At 43.2% G+C, this 14,806-nt stretch overlaps 2 protein-coding genes across 2 annotated transcripts in view; both read right to left on the bottom strand.

Annotated features, from left to right (window-relative positions):
• The window catches only part of NT5DC3 (5'-nucleotidase domain containing 3), a 55,918-nt gene extending 43,993 nt beyond the window's left edge, over nt 1-11,925 (bottom strand). Inside the window, exon 1 of the mRNA XM_010970440.3 lies at nt 11,287-11,925. Coding sequence (XP_010968742.2) covers nt 11,287-11,749 — 463 coding nt within the window. The 5' untranslated portion in view covers nt 11,750-11,925. The remainder of the gene's footprint in view (nt 1-11,286) is intronic.
• A 1,115-nt stretch (nt 11,926-13,040) lies between these two features.
• LOC123612963 (putative tetratricopeptide repeat protein 41) overlaps nt 13,041-14,806 on the bottom strand; it is a 67,504-nt gene continuing 65,738 nt past the window's right edge. The window contains 3 exon segments of the mRNA XM_074375166.1: nt 13,041-13,788; nt 13,791-13,990; nt 14,086-14,215. Coding sequence (XP_074231267.1) covers nt 13,325-13,788; nt 13,791-13,990; nt 14,086-14,215 — 794 coding nt within the window. The 3' untranslated portion in view covers nt 13,041-13,324.

Below are 14,806 nucleotides of genomic sequence, written 5' to 3'. Positions count from 1 at the left end.
GAACTAGAACAAATCATAATAAAATTTATATGGAACCATCAAAGACCTAGAATTGCCAAAGCATTACTGAAGAAAAGAAAGAGGCTGGAGGAATAACTCTCCCAGACTCCAGACAATACTACAGAGCTACAGCCATCAAGACAGCATGGTATTGGTACAAAAACAGACATATAGATCAATGGAACAGAATAGAGAGCCCAGAAATGAACCCACAAACTTTTGGTCAACTAATCTTCGACAAAGGAGGCAAGAACGTACAATGGAATAAAGACAGTCTCTTCAGCAAATGGTGTTGGGAAAACTGGACAGCAGCATGTAAAGCAATGAAACTAGAACACTCCCTTACACCATACACAAAAATAAACTCAAAATGGATCAAAGACTTAAACATAAGACAAAATACAATAAACCTCCTAAGAGAAAATATAGGCAAAACATTATCTGACATACATCTCAAAAATTTTCTCCTAGAACAGTCTACTCAAGCAATAGAAATAAAAGCAAGAATAAACAAATGGGACCTAATGAAACTTACAAGCTTCTGCACAGCAAAGGAAACCATAGGTCAAACAAAAAGACAACCTATGGAATGGGAGGAAATTTTTGCAAATGAAATCAACAAAGGCTTGATCTCCAGAATATATAAGCACCTCATACGACTTAATAAGAAAAAAACAAACAACCCAATCCAAAAATGGGCAGAAGACCTAAACAAGCAATTCTCCAAGGAAGACATACAAATGATCAATAGGCACATGAAAAAATGCTCAATATCACTAATTATCAGAGAAATGCAAATCAAAACTACAATGAGGTATCACCTCACACCAGTCAGAATGGCCATCATTCAAAAATCCACAAATGACAAATGCTGGAGAGGCTGTGGAGAAAAGGGAACCTTCCTACACTGCTGGTGGGAATGTTGTTTGGTGCAGCCACTGTGGAAAACAGTATGGAGATACCTCAAAAGACTAGAAATAGACTTACCATATGACCCAGGAATCCTGCTCCTAGGTGTATATCCAGAAGGAACCCTACTCCAAAATGACACCTGCACCCCAATGTTCATAGCAGCACTATTTACAATAGCCAAGACATGGAAACAGCCTAAATGTCCATCAACAGATGACTGGATAAAGATGTGGTATATTTATACCATGGAATACTATTCAGCCATAAAAACCGACAACATAACGCCATTTGCAGCAACATGGATGCTCCTGGAGAATGTCATTCTAAGTGAAGTAAGCCAGAAAGAGAAAGAAAAATATCATATGAGATCACTCATATGTGGAATCTAAAATTAAAAACAAAGAAACAAACAAAACATAAATACAAAACAGAAATAGACATAGAACACAAACTTGTGGTTGCTAAGGGGGCGGGGGGTAGGAAGGGATAGACTGGGATTTCAAAATGTAGAATAGATAAACAAGATTATACTGTATAGCAAAGGGAAATATATATAAGATCTTATGGTAGCTCACAGAGAAAAAAATGTGACAATGAATATATATATGTTCATGTATAACTGAAAAATTGTGTTCCACACTGGAATTTGACACAACATTGTAAAATGATTATAAATCAATAAAAAATGTTTAAAAAAAATTCTTCATCAAAGTATAGAGGAAGTAGAAAAGAATAAATATGCCTTCCATATGCTATGCATGGGGCACCTCTCATTCGTTATCTCAATTAACGACATGAGAGCTCCATGAGATAAATACTGCTGCCCCCAGTTTGCAGATAAGAAAATAAAGCTGAGAAGTTAAGTAACTGGCCCAAAGTTGCACGATTAACAAACAATAAAATATAAGTCGAAGGCCTGGCAGAGCACTCAGCACACAGTACGTGCTCCATAAATGTCGATCCCTTCTCCTTTTTTCTACTCATCCATTCAATGAATATTCCTCCCAGATCAGCATCATCTGGAAACTCACCCCCACACATGGCTCTTGCAGGGAATCTCAGATCAAACCTATTTTTTATAATAATACTTAAATGTGGTAAGCAGAATAGTGGCTTTCAAAGACCTCTACATCCAAACCCCTGGAAGCTATGAATGTGTGTTACCCAACATGACAAGGGGGAATTAAGGCTGCAGACAAAATTAGGGCTATTTATCAGTAACTCTGAGATAAAGAATATCCTGGATTGTCCTGTTGGACCCCATGTAATCACAAGGGTCCTTACGTGAAGGCAGACGTCTCAGTGTCAAAGTGATGTGATGTGGGAAAGACGGACAGCCACTGCTGGCTTTGAAACTGGAAGGGGCCATAAACCAGAGAAATGAGGGAAGCCTCTAGAGACTGGAAGGGCAAGGAAAACTCCTCCACTAGCTGTCCTGCCAACACCTTGATTTTAGCCCAGTGAGACCCGTTTCAGACTGCTGACCCCTAGAGCTGTAAGATAATAAATCCGTGTTCTTTTAAGTCACTAATCTGTGGTGCTTTGGTACAGGACAGATAAGAATTTAATACAGAGATTGGCTGTCTTTTTCACTCCTGTTCTCTCTCCAATGTACAGGGGAGCTTCCTGGAGGCTACGTGACGTCTGATAGTGCAGAAAAATGAACGCCGAATCAGATCTGAGAAGCTGTCTTCTATCAATCCAGACATTACGAAGTTTTGCAAAATTGTGAAACCATCACATTCTTTTGGTTTTATTTTGGAAAATAGTCACTTTTCATAAAAAGTATGTCACTTATGTTAACAAGGAACAGATGTATTGCTGTTATTTTAAATTAATCAATAAGTGCATATTTTTTAAATCTCTCGGTTTTGACTTCTAATACTCACCACCAGTATAACCTATATAAACAAAAGCTTTGGGATCTTCAATAATTTTAAGTGTGTAAAAGAGATCTGAGAGCAAGAACTTTGAAAACTGTAACCCTAGCTATACGCCTGCTTGTTCACTAACAGCTAAAGTAACCAGCACATTGATGGTGCTCAAAAAATACTTGTTAAATAAATGGATACTCAAACAACATTCTGATATTCTGGTATTAATCATGTTTTTCAAGTAGATTTTCCTGCTCCAAAGAGAGCAGAAAAAAAACACTCCAATCTACTTGGAGAGTTACATTTCTAAATACAAATTAAAAATTTATCCAGGTTTACATAACAGTATCTTGTAAGTTCACTTACTATAAAACAATTCCTCAGAACCCTAGCAAACCGAAAGACGAGTTTCTCAATGTTAAGGTCCAACCCATTATAGGACAAAAATTTCCTAAAGAGTCCAGCCTGAGCAATCAGCTAGCCTCCCTCTGCACCATCTCAACTACATAACATGCAGTACCTAACTTTGAAAAGGAGTTTAAAAAAAAAAAGAAAAAAAAAAAAGAGGTGAAAGACTTATACATGGAGAACTATAAAACACTAATTAAGGAAATTAAAAGTGATTTAAAGAAATGAAAAGGGATTCCTTCTTCCAGCAGAGGACTGGACTCCATGACCTCTAGGGGCCCCTGAGGTTCTCTCCTATTTTAGGAATTTCTTTTCCTATCTGAAAATCTCAAAATTATTGTGTGGCATGTTTCTCCCTTAAGGCCTTTTGCTGTTTTATTTCCTGTGGCCACAGAATTACCAATATCACACACCTAAACAAAAAAAAAAAATGATTTCTAAAGAATGTGTCATGACACCCACGTCCCCACCATGCAGCTTAGCAGTTACACCCTGTAAGCCCTCACCTGCATTCTCCTCCTGCCAAGGAGGTAACCACCTCCCCAGTGTTGGTGTTTATCATTCTTCCTGCATTTCTTTACTTTGACCACATACATGTGTATCCCTACAAGTGATCTATAGCATCTTTTACGTGTTTTCAAATCTTTTACAATCGGTTTACGTCTGCAACTTGCTTTTTTTCCCACTCAGTATTATTTTTGCAAGAATCATCCATGTTGATACATAAGCAGAGCTTTAGTTCAGGAGTCAACATACACTTTCTACCAAGGACCAGTCAGTAAGCGTGGTGGGCTGTACAACATGGTCTCTGTTGCACCTGCTCAACTGATGTCACAGCACAGAAGGACACAAAATATACATACATGGAAATAGACGGATGAGGTTCTGTTCCAACAAAACTTAATAAAACAGACAGGAGGCTAGATCCGGCCCATGAACAGTAATTTATGACTCTTGCTATATAATCATCATTTCCTTTCAATGCCATTTCAGCAGCTGTCTGATATTCATACCTGCTGATATTCTTTGGTTAGCATTTGCCCAAGACATCATCTCCCATTCCATTAACTTCAACCTTTTCTACCTCTTTGTTCTGGAGTGTATCTCTTATTAACCGCATCTAGCTAGACTGTGTTTCTTATATCTGATCTGATGATCTTTTAATCTGAGTTTATCATGATCACTGATCTGTTTGGAATTATTTCCACCATCATCTTTTATGGTATTTCCTGCTTTTTTCTATTTTTCACCTCCTCGCCTGCTCTCCTTCCGACTGATTCCTATATGGTCAATATGTTTAGATTTACTCAAACTCCTACCAATTTCTTTCAAATTCTTCCTTTGGGCCTGGGTCAAAGGTCTATTCATCCAGGAAGAATGTGCATTTGCTTCTGTCAGGAAACCCAGGATGCTATCACCCTGGGACCACTTCTGGTTCACTTCTCATCTTGAGATTACAGAAGCAGACCATGCAAGCAGAATAAATTCAAGCCCAAACCCCTGTGAGAACTAGCCTACGATTACAAGGTCATGGGGAGACTTCTTCCAACCTCCCCAATCTTACAGGAAAAAGTCTAGAGCAGAGACCAAGAGTGACACACTGTCCTGTTGTCCCTGCATGGAAGGCAGCCCTCTGTAGGTCCCAGATATACAGGGTAGTCTCAGACTGTGTGTGTGTGGCCCCTCCCAAGAGGCAGCAGGCACCGCCAATAAGACCCAGCAAATGCTCCCAAGACCATAGAGCCTTCAGGGCTGCTCACCAGTCTTGATTTTTAGTCCCTGAGATTTCTCTTCAGTTTCTCAGAGCTCAGCTACACATGCAAATAATGTCTGTATTTTTCATCCACACGTAGAGTGTCCTTAACAAAAAGGTTTCCTGACTATCTACCAAACTGCTGGAAGCCAAAATCCAAAAGAACTTTAAAATACAGAGCATGTCTGTGTTTCCACATGTCTTCAAGAGTTCAACAAAGTACTGGTTTCCAAACCCAGCGTTACTGAGTGTTGTAAAACGCAGCCTGTAGAAGCCTGTAAAAATACAGATTCCTAGGCCCTGGCTCCATGCCTCATGAACCAAAATCTCCAGAGTTAGGGCCTCAAAATCACTTTTAAACAAGCTCCCAGGTGATTCCGACGTGCTCAAGTTTCAGAACTCTCGAAAAAATATATACTTTTAATTCTACTTACCTTCAAAGACTGGCAACAAAATCATCTTTTAATCTCCTTTCTGTATCTCCTTTCACTTCCTCTTTATGCTACTCAGGATACACAGCAAAAGAGGAAAAAAATTCTAGATTTCAACCTCTCACTCTCTGCCGGTAGGTCACCCCACAACCTCCACAGCAGTTACAGAAAACCTCAAACATGCCATTATTCCAGACAGACTGCTGGATGTTACATGCAAATTTTGATCTCGAAAACAGTCCGCATGCTGAGTTCTGCCTCCATAAGCACCCCAACCCAGTCAGTCATTCACACTTTTCTTGCAGGATAACAAAGGGAATAAAGGAGCTCCGAGTTCACCAGATAAGACAGACGCTCCTGAATTATATCCAAAATAGTCTGTGTGTGCTGTGTGTGTGCCTGTGTTATGTATAATGATGCAAATGTTTGTGTTTTTCTAAAAACAGAATACACAGCTTTCTCCAGATTCTCAAAGGGTCCCTATTACTCTCTCTGCTGCACAGAAAAAGCACATTTCTGGTTATACAGTTAAGTATCTTTGGGCATTATTAATATACATTCTTATTATACATATTCTTAGAACCTCCCGAAGTATTCTTCAGAATCTCTGTTTTGAGCTATTACCTCAAAAAAAGGGGCTCCATGGTCAAATTTCTTTGGGAAGTACCATGCCTACATCCTCCCTCTCAGAGAGTCGTGTATTTTACTAGCTCTAATAAGCCTATCTGTAAAGAAGCTTCTTTAACATATATTTTCCATATTTCTTTAACCAAATCTCTCACAAGATAGAACACAGTCCTGAGAAACGCTAGTCTAATTCTTAAATTATCTCACAGGTATCCCTCGGACTGAGGGAAGGGTTTGCATCTTACCCTTATTCTCTGCACACTACGTTGTGTACACACAGCCCTTACTGAACATCAGTCGAGAACTCTAAGTAAATCCGTCACCACCCTATAAAAGCTGTTTCTAACAATTCGCACTAAACCCCATACTTCCTTCCACAACTCAATTTACTTCAGAGCTCCAGCCAAGGAGTCAAATGTTCTAAAAGGACCAGGCTCTGAGACGACTTCTGAAGTGGGGGGAATCCACCAGGCTACCCAAGTGTGTGACTGGAGCAACTTCTCCTGAAGAGACAGGAATGTTCCACTCTGCATGTAACAGGACAGGATGATTATCTGATGAGCACACAGGGAAGGCCAGGGATTAAGTGCAAAGAAGATGTGCACAAAGATAAAGCACAACAGAGAATACAGACCCCACACAAATACATCCAGCCCTTAAAATTATAATCACTCACTGTCCCAGCCAAGAGGAGCCCGAGGAGACATGACAACTAAGTAAATGCAGTGCGCTATTCTGGATGGGATCCAGGAGTAGAAAAGACACCAGGTTAAAAACTAAGGAATTCTGAATTAAATATGGGCTTTGGTTAATACTGACACTTGTTATCAATATTGGTTAATTGTGACAAATGTATCTAAAGGGTTCTGTATCCAATTCCAAAGTGAGTTCTTCCCCACATAGACAATTCCTGGACACAGCAGGGTGTCCTTCGATACAATTCAATTCTGACACCTCCTGGGAAGAGCATCAGACCCTACAGGTTAAGGGCTTGGTCCTACAAGACTGTCCCCAGCCCAACTTCAATTTCAAGTCCAGGTTGTCACCTGTGCCTCTGACAGACCAGCTACAGATTGCAGGTTCCAATAACCCCCTCCTCAGGTTCAATTAATTTACTAGAGTGGCTCACAGAACTCAGAGAAACACTTCACTTTCTAGATCACGAGTTTACCATAAAAGGAGGTAACTCAGGAACAGCCAGAAGAAAGAAATGCATAAAGCAAGGAGTTTCCGTGTCCTCCCAGGGCGCACCACTCTCCCAGAATCAATCTCCACATGTTCAGAAGATTGGAAGCACTTGGAACCCCACCCTTCTGGGTTTTTACGGAGGCATTTATAGGACCTTCATCACACAGGCATTTATGAAGCCCCCATTACGCAAGCAATGATTAAATCATTGGTGGCTGGCAACTGATTCCATCTCCAGCCCCTCTCCACACTCCAGAGCGGGTTGGGGTGCGAAGACACAAAGTTCTAACTCTCTAATCAAAAGATTGGGTCTCCAGCACCCAGGCCCCAACCTTTGGTTGCCTAGGGCTACTCCAAAAGTCACCTAATTAACATAACCAAAGACACTCTATCCATCTTAGGAAATTCTAAGGGTCTCAGGATCTCTGTGCCATATTTCTTATTGTAAATCACTACCACCATCCCATCATCACGTGGGAGGTTAGTAATAGGAGAAATTGCATATAGGGTTTATAGAAGAATGCAATTTTCCTGAAATCTAAAAATGATCTAAAAAATACAATTTTTTTAAGTTTTAAAAAGTTAAAAAAAAAAAAAAAGGTGGAAGAGAAAGGGTAAAACAAAGAGTAAAAATCATCTCTTGCCTGAGCTGGCTTCCTTCTGGTAGCCTCTTCAAAGAGAAAACACCTGAACGGATTGTTTGGTTTAAGGCAAGAGATAAAACACCAGAAAGCAATTATCAGGGAGATTACAAAATTCTTTTGTTCTCTTGTAAACTGGGGGGAAAATTAAAACTGTATGTTTTGGTATGAATATCAGTATTTCTTCTGAGCTCTCACTCCTACAGACACAGTTCGAGGGTCAGCCTCCAGCCTCCGAGAGCCTTTCTGCATCCCCAGCACTTCCCAGCAGTGATCTGCTCTGGTGTCAGCATCCCCGTCTCCAGTCCCAGGGGCTGATGTTTATCTACCCTAAGCTGAACTGTCACTTCTCTGTTTAGCCACCTCCCTCCCCATCTGGTCAACTGGGGTCTCACGCTTGGCAGGGGCAGGTGCTCAACGACTGTGGGCCCTTCCTTCTCAGACACATCCATCTGTGAATCAACAGCCTTCAAGCCTGCTGCAAGGTGCTTCATAAATGCTTGGTGAACGAATGCAAGTTGGGCATGTGTACTCACATAGACTTCAGCTAAAGGACGGTAGGGGTGGTGCAGCCCCAGGCAGGGTGGAGGAGGAAAGTCCCTGTGTTCTCAGGGGTGAAACAGGAACCACGTGGGTAAGTGCTGGGGGCGTGAAGATGGCATGGGGTACCCCGAATACTGATTCACAGACATGCAACACTTGAAAAGGCTCACACAGTTAGTCCAGTGGCTTCATTCTACAGAGAGAACCCAAAGCCTCGAGAGGCTAGGTGGCTTATTCAAAAGCCACATATGGTGCTGCCCTAAGCTAAAGGAGACCCAGACCCTAGAGCTAACTACCCCATCTCCACTGCTTACTAAGCCTGTCTAAGACCGGAAGAGTTATTTAATAACCAGCCACAATAGCTACTAGCAGCTGAGCACCTGTGCCTGGCGCCAAGCCCACACTAGAAATCCTCACTTCATCCCCACATTACAGTTGAGAAAACTGAGGTCAGAGACAAAAGCAACTTGCCACCAAAGTCGCAGTGCTAATAAGTTCAAAATCTCTCTCAAGCTGTCCTACTCCAAGACCCCTCTGGCATTATCCCACACCAAAGCCCAACTCGGGCCCAAAGCTGATCTTTATTACCCAACCCTTCAGCTGTCTCATCTGCCAGGCACTATTCTAAACACCTTTCGTGGATGGACTCACTCAGTCCTTGCCACAACCCCACGACGCTGGTACCACAAGCATCCATCTGCATTTTACAGATGAGGATACTGGGGCTTTGTGACATCCCCAGAGTCTCACAAACTGCAGCAGCAAATCTGGCCCATAAAATTGAAATGGCAAAAATTTTGCCTGTAAACTAAACACACAATTACCATTCAGCCAAGCAATGGCATTCAGGGAAATGAAAAAACATGTTCACACAAAACCTGTACACAAATGTTTATAGCAGCTTTATTTGTAACGGTCAAAAACTGGGGAGCAACCAAGACGTCCTTCCACAAGTGAAGTATGATTGATCATTTCACTGTGGTTAAACAGTGGTTAAACTTTGATATATATGAGCCATGGAATACTAAGCAATAGAAAGGAATGCACTATTGATATACAATGCATGCAACAATTTGGATAAATCTCCAGGAAATCATGCCAGTTCCAATAAAGCCAATTCCAAAAGGTCACATACTGTATGAGTCCATACATATAACATTTTGAAGTGACAAAACCTGGAGAACAGATAGTGCCCCAGGACTCAGGGAGAGCATCAGGAAGGAGGTGGTTGTGGTTATAAAGATAATATGAGGAGTCTTTGCAGTGAATTGTTCAGTATCTTGACTGTGGTGCTGGACACACAAACCAACATGTAATAAAACTGTACAGAGCTAAACACACACATAAGTAAAACCAGGGGATTCTGAGTAAGATCTGTGGGTTGTGCCAATGTCAGTATACTGTTTGTGATACTGTACTACTGCTTTCCAAAATGCTGCCATTGAGAGAAACTGGTAAAAGGTTATGCTGTACCTCCCTGTATCAATTCTTACAACTGCATGTCATACAATTATCTCAATTTAAAATTTCATCTAAAAAAAAAAGGCTTGCCAGCCCAAAAGCTGAGCTAGATGATCTTTTACATTTCTTTCACCTGAGATCTGCAATTCCCAAAGTCTCCAAAGCCAATCCTCTTGCCACCACACAGTACTTCAAACACCGATGCGAAGTTAAACTCTGAGCAACAGAAAACTACGACACCAACCCCTATTTCACAGAATTCTGCACAGCTAGCCATTTTGAGTTCCCTTAGAAAATTATTCCAATTACCGAAAATAAGCCTCCTGCATTCTTTCATTAAACTGACTTCTGGTCAAAAGATGGAAAATGTGATTCTACAGGATGTTCTCTCCACCAAATAGTCTCTCCCTATCTCTCTGTGCCATCCCCTCCCCCCAAATAAAGTCTGTGTGAAAATTTCTGTTCTAAATCTTCCCTGAAAGAAGCAGCACCAATGAATTATCACTGGCTCTTTACTCCAGTTCCCAAATGGCCAGCTGCTACCGCAAGGCAATGAGGAAATAAGATAATGGGTTAGGGGCTGAGACAGACCCCAGGTCAAGCTGTGACCTTGGCCAGGTTCCTTAAACTTGAGTCTGGCTTCTCTTACTCATAGGATGGGGATGTGGCACCTCTTTCATAGGTATGGGGAAGAATTCAGGGAGACAATTTATGTGTCTGACATTAGTATTTACTCGGTGCTCTTTCGTCCCTCTCCGTTTCCCTTACCAACAACCAAAACAAGCTGATTTTATGTTCATCTGGCCACAAAGCGATCACTCCCTGGAATCCCTTCCGCGCTGAGGTTAGTGGATAACTCGGAACACTCCCAAAATGGACCCATCCTATTCCAAGCACAGCAAATCCTACCCTATCCCCTAAGACAAAGAAGGAAAATAAATCAGCCTCCAAACGCTGCCACCTGCCCCGCAGCCGGAATCCAAGGTAACCCGCCGCCTGCCGGACTCCGGCTGTTACTATTATATCGCTCATTAATAACAATACCTAACGGTGCGTGGGGGTGACCATCTCCCAAACGATGTCTGTGGAACCCTCGGGAGAGCCTAAATCTCATCCAATTCAGATTTCTGGCTAAAAATCTCAAGAATTTACAAAACGGCTTTCCCGATAGGAGAAAAGCAAGAGTTGTAAAGTTTCTGGAGGCGCATTTTTCTGCGTTTCCCGGAATCGCACTGCAGAGGCGATGCCGCCCGCGGTTGGGGTTGAGGACCACCGAGGGTCACGATGGGGGCGGGGGGAGCGGCTCTGGAGGTCACCAGCGGACCCGCGTGGGTCCGACGGTGCCGCCTTCCCCGCTGACCGCGTGGCAGGGGGCCTGGTGCCCCAGTCCGGGGGGAGGAGACCCCCAAGTACTGGAGGTTCAGGGTGGGGGGCGCCGCCGCACTCACCGTCCGTGCTCCTCTTCGCCTCCCGGTAGCGCTCCCACAGGTAGTGCTTCATGCCCGGGGCGGTCCCAGGTGCTGTGCACAAGGGCCGCGCGGAAGCCGCGCGCGACCGGCCCCGGGCCGCAGTTTCGCAGCCGCCCCGCAGGGCCGCCGCCGCCGCCCTCGCACCGGCCCCACGAGCCGCCGCCGCCGCCGCCGCCGCCGCCGCCGCCGCCGCCGCCGCCGTGGCCATGCCTGCCACCGCCCCGCTGCGAGTGGCGCGCCAGGGCCGGTGCTCTGCCCGCGCTCTGCCCGGTGGGCGGGCGGGTCCCTGCGTCGGAGCACGTGGCGGCGCGGCCCGCCCCTCCGGCCGCCGCGGGGGCGGGGCCTGGCCCGCCCCGAGTATGGGCGGGGCCGCGGGAGCCAAGAGAGGAGTCTGCAGCAACCGCTTCTTGACCGTGTGACTGTGCGAAAGCGAACGTCTCATGGAATAAAATGACTCCTCGCGGGCCCTGGTCCACGAGACATGACTCCGGCGCCGCCCGCCGAGCTCCACAGCACATTCCTCCGGCAGCCTGTGACTGCCCCCCAACTCTGGCTGCACGGACAGTGTGCTTCTGGCCCCACCTCCAGGAATTGACCTCTCCACACTAATGGCCTCTGACGTCTGGACCTCCCCTGGATCGCGGGGGCGGGTCTAGGACGTCCCCGCCCCACGCCGCCCCTATCTTGGATCCTTCTAGTCCCACCGGTGAGCGGGCAGCTGGACCCGGCGTCCACACGTGGGCTGATATGCCTGAAGGGCACCCCCATTGCACAGCCTGGAAGGCCAGTGCCCTCCCGAGATTTCTGCCTCGAGAGGAAGGTCTCTGGGGACAGCACTCCGCCTGCTCCTGCCCATAGTGCACCTTTCTTCTTTCAGACCTGCGAGGCTGCACCGGTGCGGTGCATTGTGGTCCCACCAAAGCCAAATAAACAGTAAACGTCACCACGCGACATTTCTGTGTGGACTGAGTCAGACTTAGCTCCTGCAGGAAAGGTCTGATGCGGCCCACCCAGAACCTTTGCCAGTGCACCTCAAGGACTTGCCAAGCTACCCAGTGGTTAGGGTTGAGCAGAGGCCGAAGTGCAAATAACCCTCAAGGCTGACACTCTGCCTGGGAAACTACGCTGCCATGTGTGAAACAGGTGGAGCACGATTTAAGACTAATCAGCCAAAGCATTAGTGTACGCTTAAGTTGTGGGCTGGAGGGGTCCGGAGATGTTTTCATGGGGAAAGGTGGCCTCGGGATTTGACCATGACAGACAACAGCTACTATTTATTGAAAGCTTGCTGTGTGCGTTTTCTCAGACAATCCTTTCAGTAATCCTGAAAAGTAGGCACCACAGTTTCTCCCATTTTACAAATAATGAAACTAAGACTAAGAGAAATAAAATAGCAGTCTTAAAGTCACACAGCTGAGCCCATTTTTCCATTTGGATTCCTAATGTAGTAGATAGGATTTGGTTGGGTGATGAGGAAGAAGGAAGCCAAGAAGTAATCCTTAACAGTGAATAGGTAATATCTTACAGATCACTGATAAAATGAAAGGCAATTAAACTGTTTACAACTGATATCAAATCCATGGACTCTAATACTTTAAAATTACTTTATGGTTTTAGTTTATTCCAATTTATATCTTTTTCTTATTCATGCTACCTAAAAAAGATTTGATGATAGCAAATGCAAGTTTTGTTTATATGAGCATTAATAAGTTCATAGATACACAATAGCAATATAAAATAACACGATTAGAACTTTAATAACATTGGTTCAGTGTACTTTTAGATAAGGAACCCTGTGAGATCAGCATTTTTCTACCTACCATAGAAATGTGAATCACTTAAAAATTGTTCTTTTTAGCTACAATCTGTTACAATATTTTAAGGGGCTAAAAAAAATAAAATCCCCAGAACTTGATCATCACCACTCCTAAGAGTTTTACAAGAAAATATCTCGTCAGAGTTCTAAATAAAGACAAGTAGAAAAAAATTACAGACACAAAAGAGCCCATGATAATTTTTATTCTTTCTTAGTATCATTTGAGGTCTTCATCAGTTTTGTTTCAAACTGAGATCTTCTCTGAGAAAAACACTTCTGAGAAATTGAACTGTAATCTAGGCTATGAAAAAGCCACTTTTCTGAGATGATCTCAGATACAGATTCCCAGGGGCTATTTGTGCTAAGAGACTCTAGCGGGAGATGCTGGTAAATTGTGGTAATTTGGCCTTATTCACTTCCACTTTTAGCTGACAAAATCCTTTGCCATGAAAGCTTTACTATGCCATCCGTTTTACCCAAAGATAAAATCTAAGAGGAATAATCTTTCTTTTTCTTTGTTGCTTCTTTTTCTGGGTGATTCCGTATTTTAACATTACTTTGTCTCTTCTGTCGGGTCTTTTCCTCAGGAAAAATGGAAATAATGGGTCTCAAGACCTTTTTCCCTCTTCCAGATGCACATTTTGATTTATCTGAAATTGTATGAAGTGCCTTTTAGCTCCCTGCAGCTTATCTGCATCTGGGCACATTGCAGAGCTCACTGTGTTAGAATTCTGAGCGCTATGGTAGTTTAATTTAAGTAAGTGCTCCCATAATGAGGCACCATTCCTAAGACCCTCAGAATATTGCTGGCTCATGAATTGAGGCCAACATCTCCTACCCCGGATACGCTCAATTTCCCTTAGGAGGCTGAAAAAGATCAAAAGTTGCCAAGAGGTCATTTATATAACATGAATAGCCTGCAGCATATATATATATATTTGAGACATAAAACAGAAACTTACTGCAGGATTCCATGGATCGATGAATGAGAAGATGTCAGGTAGGTTGCCCTTAAATCAAGTGACCTGTACAAATAGTCCACAGCCTCCATCATAACTTGATGACAGGAGTCACTTATCAACAATTGACCTGCTGGATATTTGAAAATAAGAATATTAGAATTTTTAAAGGACTTCTGGCTTCACACATTTAAAAAAGAAAGATGAAAATATAAAAGGCAGCATTGGAACATCACCTATTGCAGTATTCCTGCCAAAGATGTTTAACCTGAGTCTAATTATCAGAAAACAATCAGATACAAATTGAAGGACATTGGGGCAGGAAGGGTAGGGCAGAACCTGACGTAGGCTCTTCAAAAATGGCAGTGTCATGAAAGGCAAAATAAGCCTACTTAAATGTTCTAGACCAAAGGAGGCAACCAAGTGCGCTGGAAGAGCCTCAACAGGACTCTGGATCCAAAAGTAAACACCTGGAAAGAACATTTACTAGGACACCTGGGGATATTTGCATGTGGATTGTACATTAATCGTCTTTCATAATGGGTAAACTTCCTGAGTTTGATCATTGTACTGTGGTTATGTAGGGGAATGTCCTTGTTCTCATATGATACATGCTGAAATATTTAGAGATAGAAGTGTCCTATCTACAATTTTCAAATAGTCAAAAAAAAAACCTATATATGTGTGTGTGTGTGTGTGTATACACACATGTATATATATGTAT

The sequence above is a fragment of the Camelus bactrianus genome, chromosome 12 (genome assembly GCF_048773025.1).
Source record: "Camelus bactrianus isolate YW-2024 breed Bactrian camel chromosome 12, ASM4877302v1, whole genome shotgun sequence".
NCBI classification, from domain to species: domain Eukaryota; kingdom Metazoa; phylum Chordata; class Mammalia; order Artiodactyla; family Camelidae; genus Camelus; species Camelus bactrianus.
This window is presented reverse-complemented; position numbering and strand designations above follow the sequence as displayed.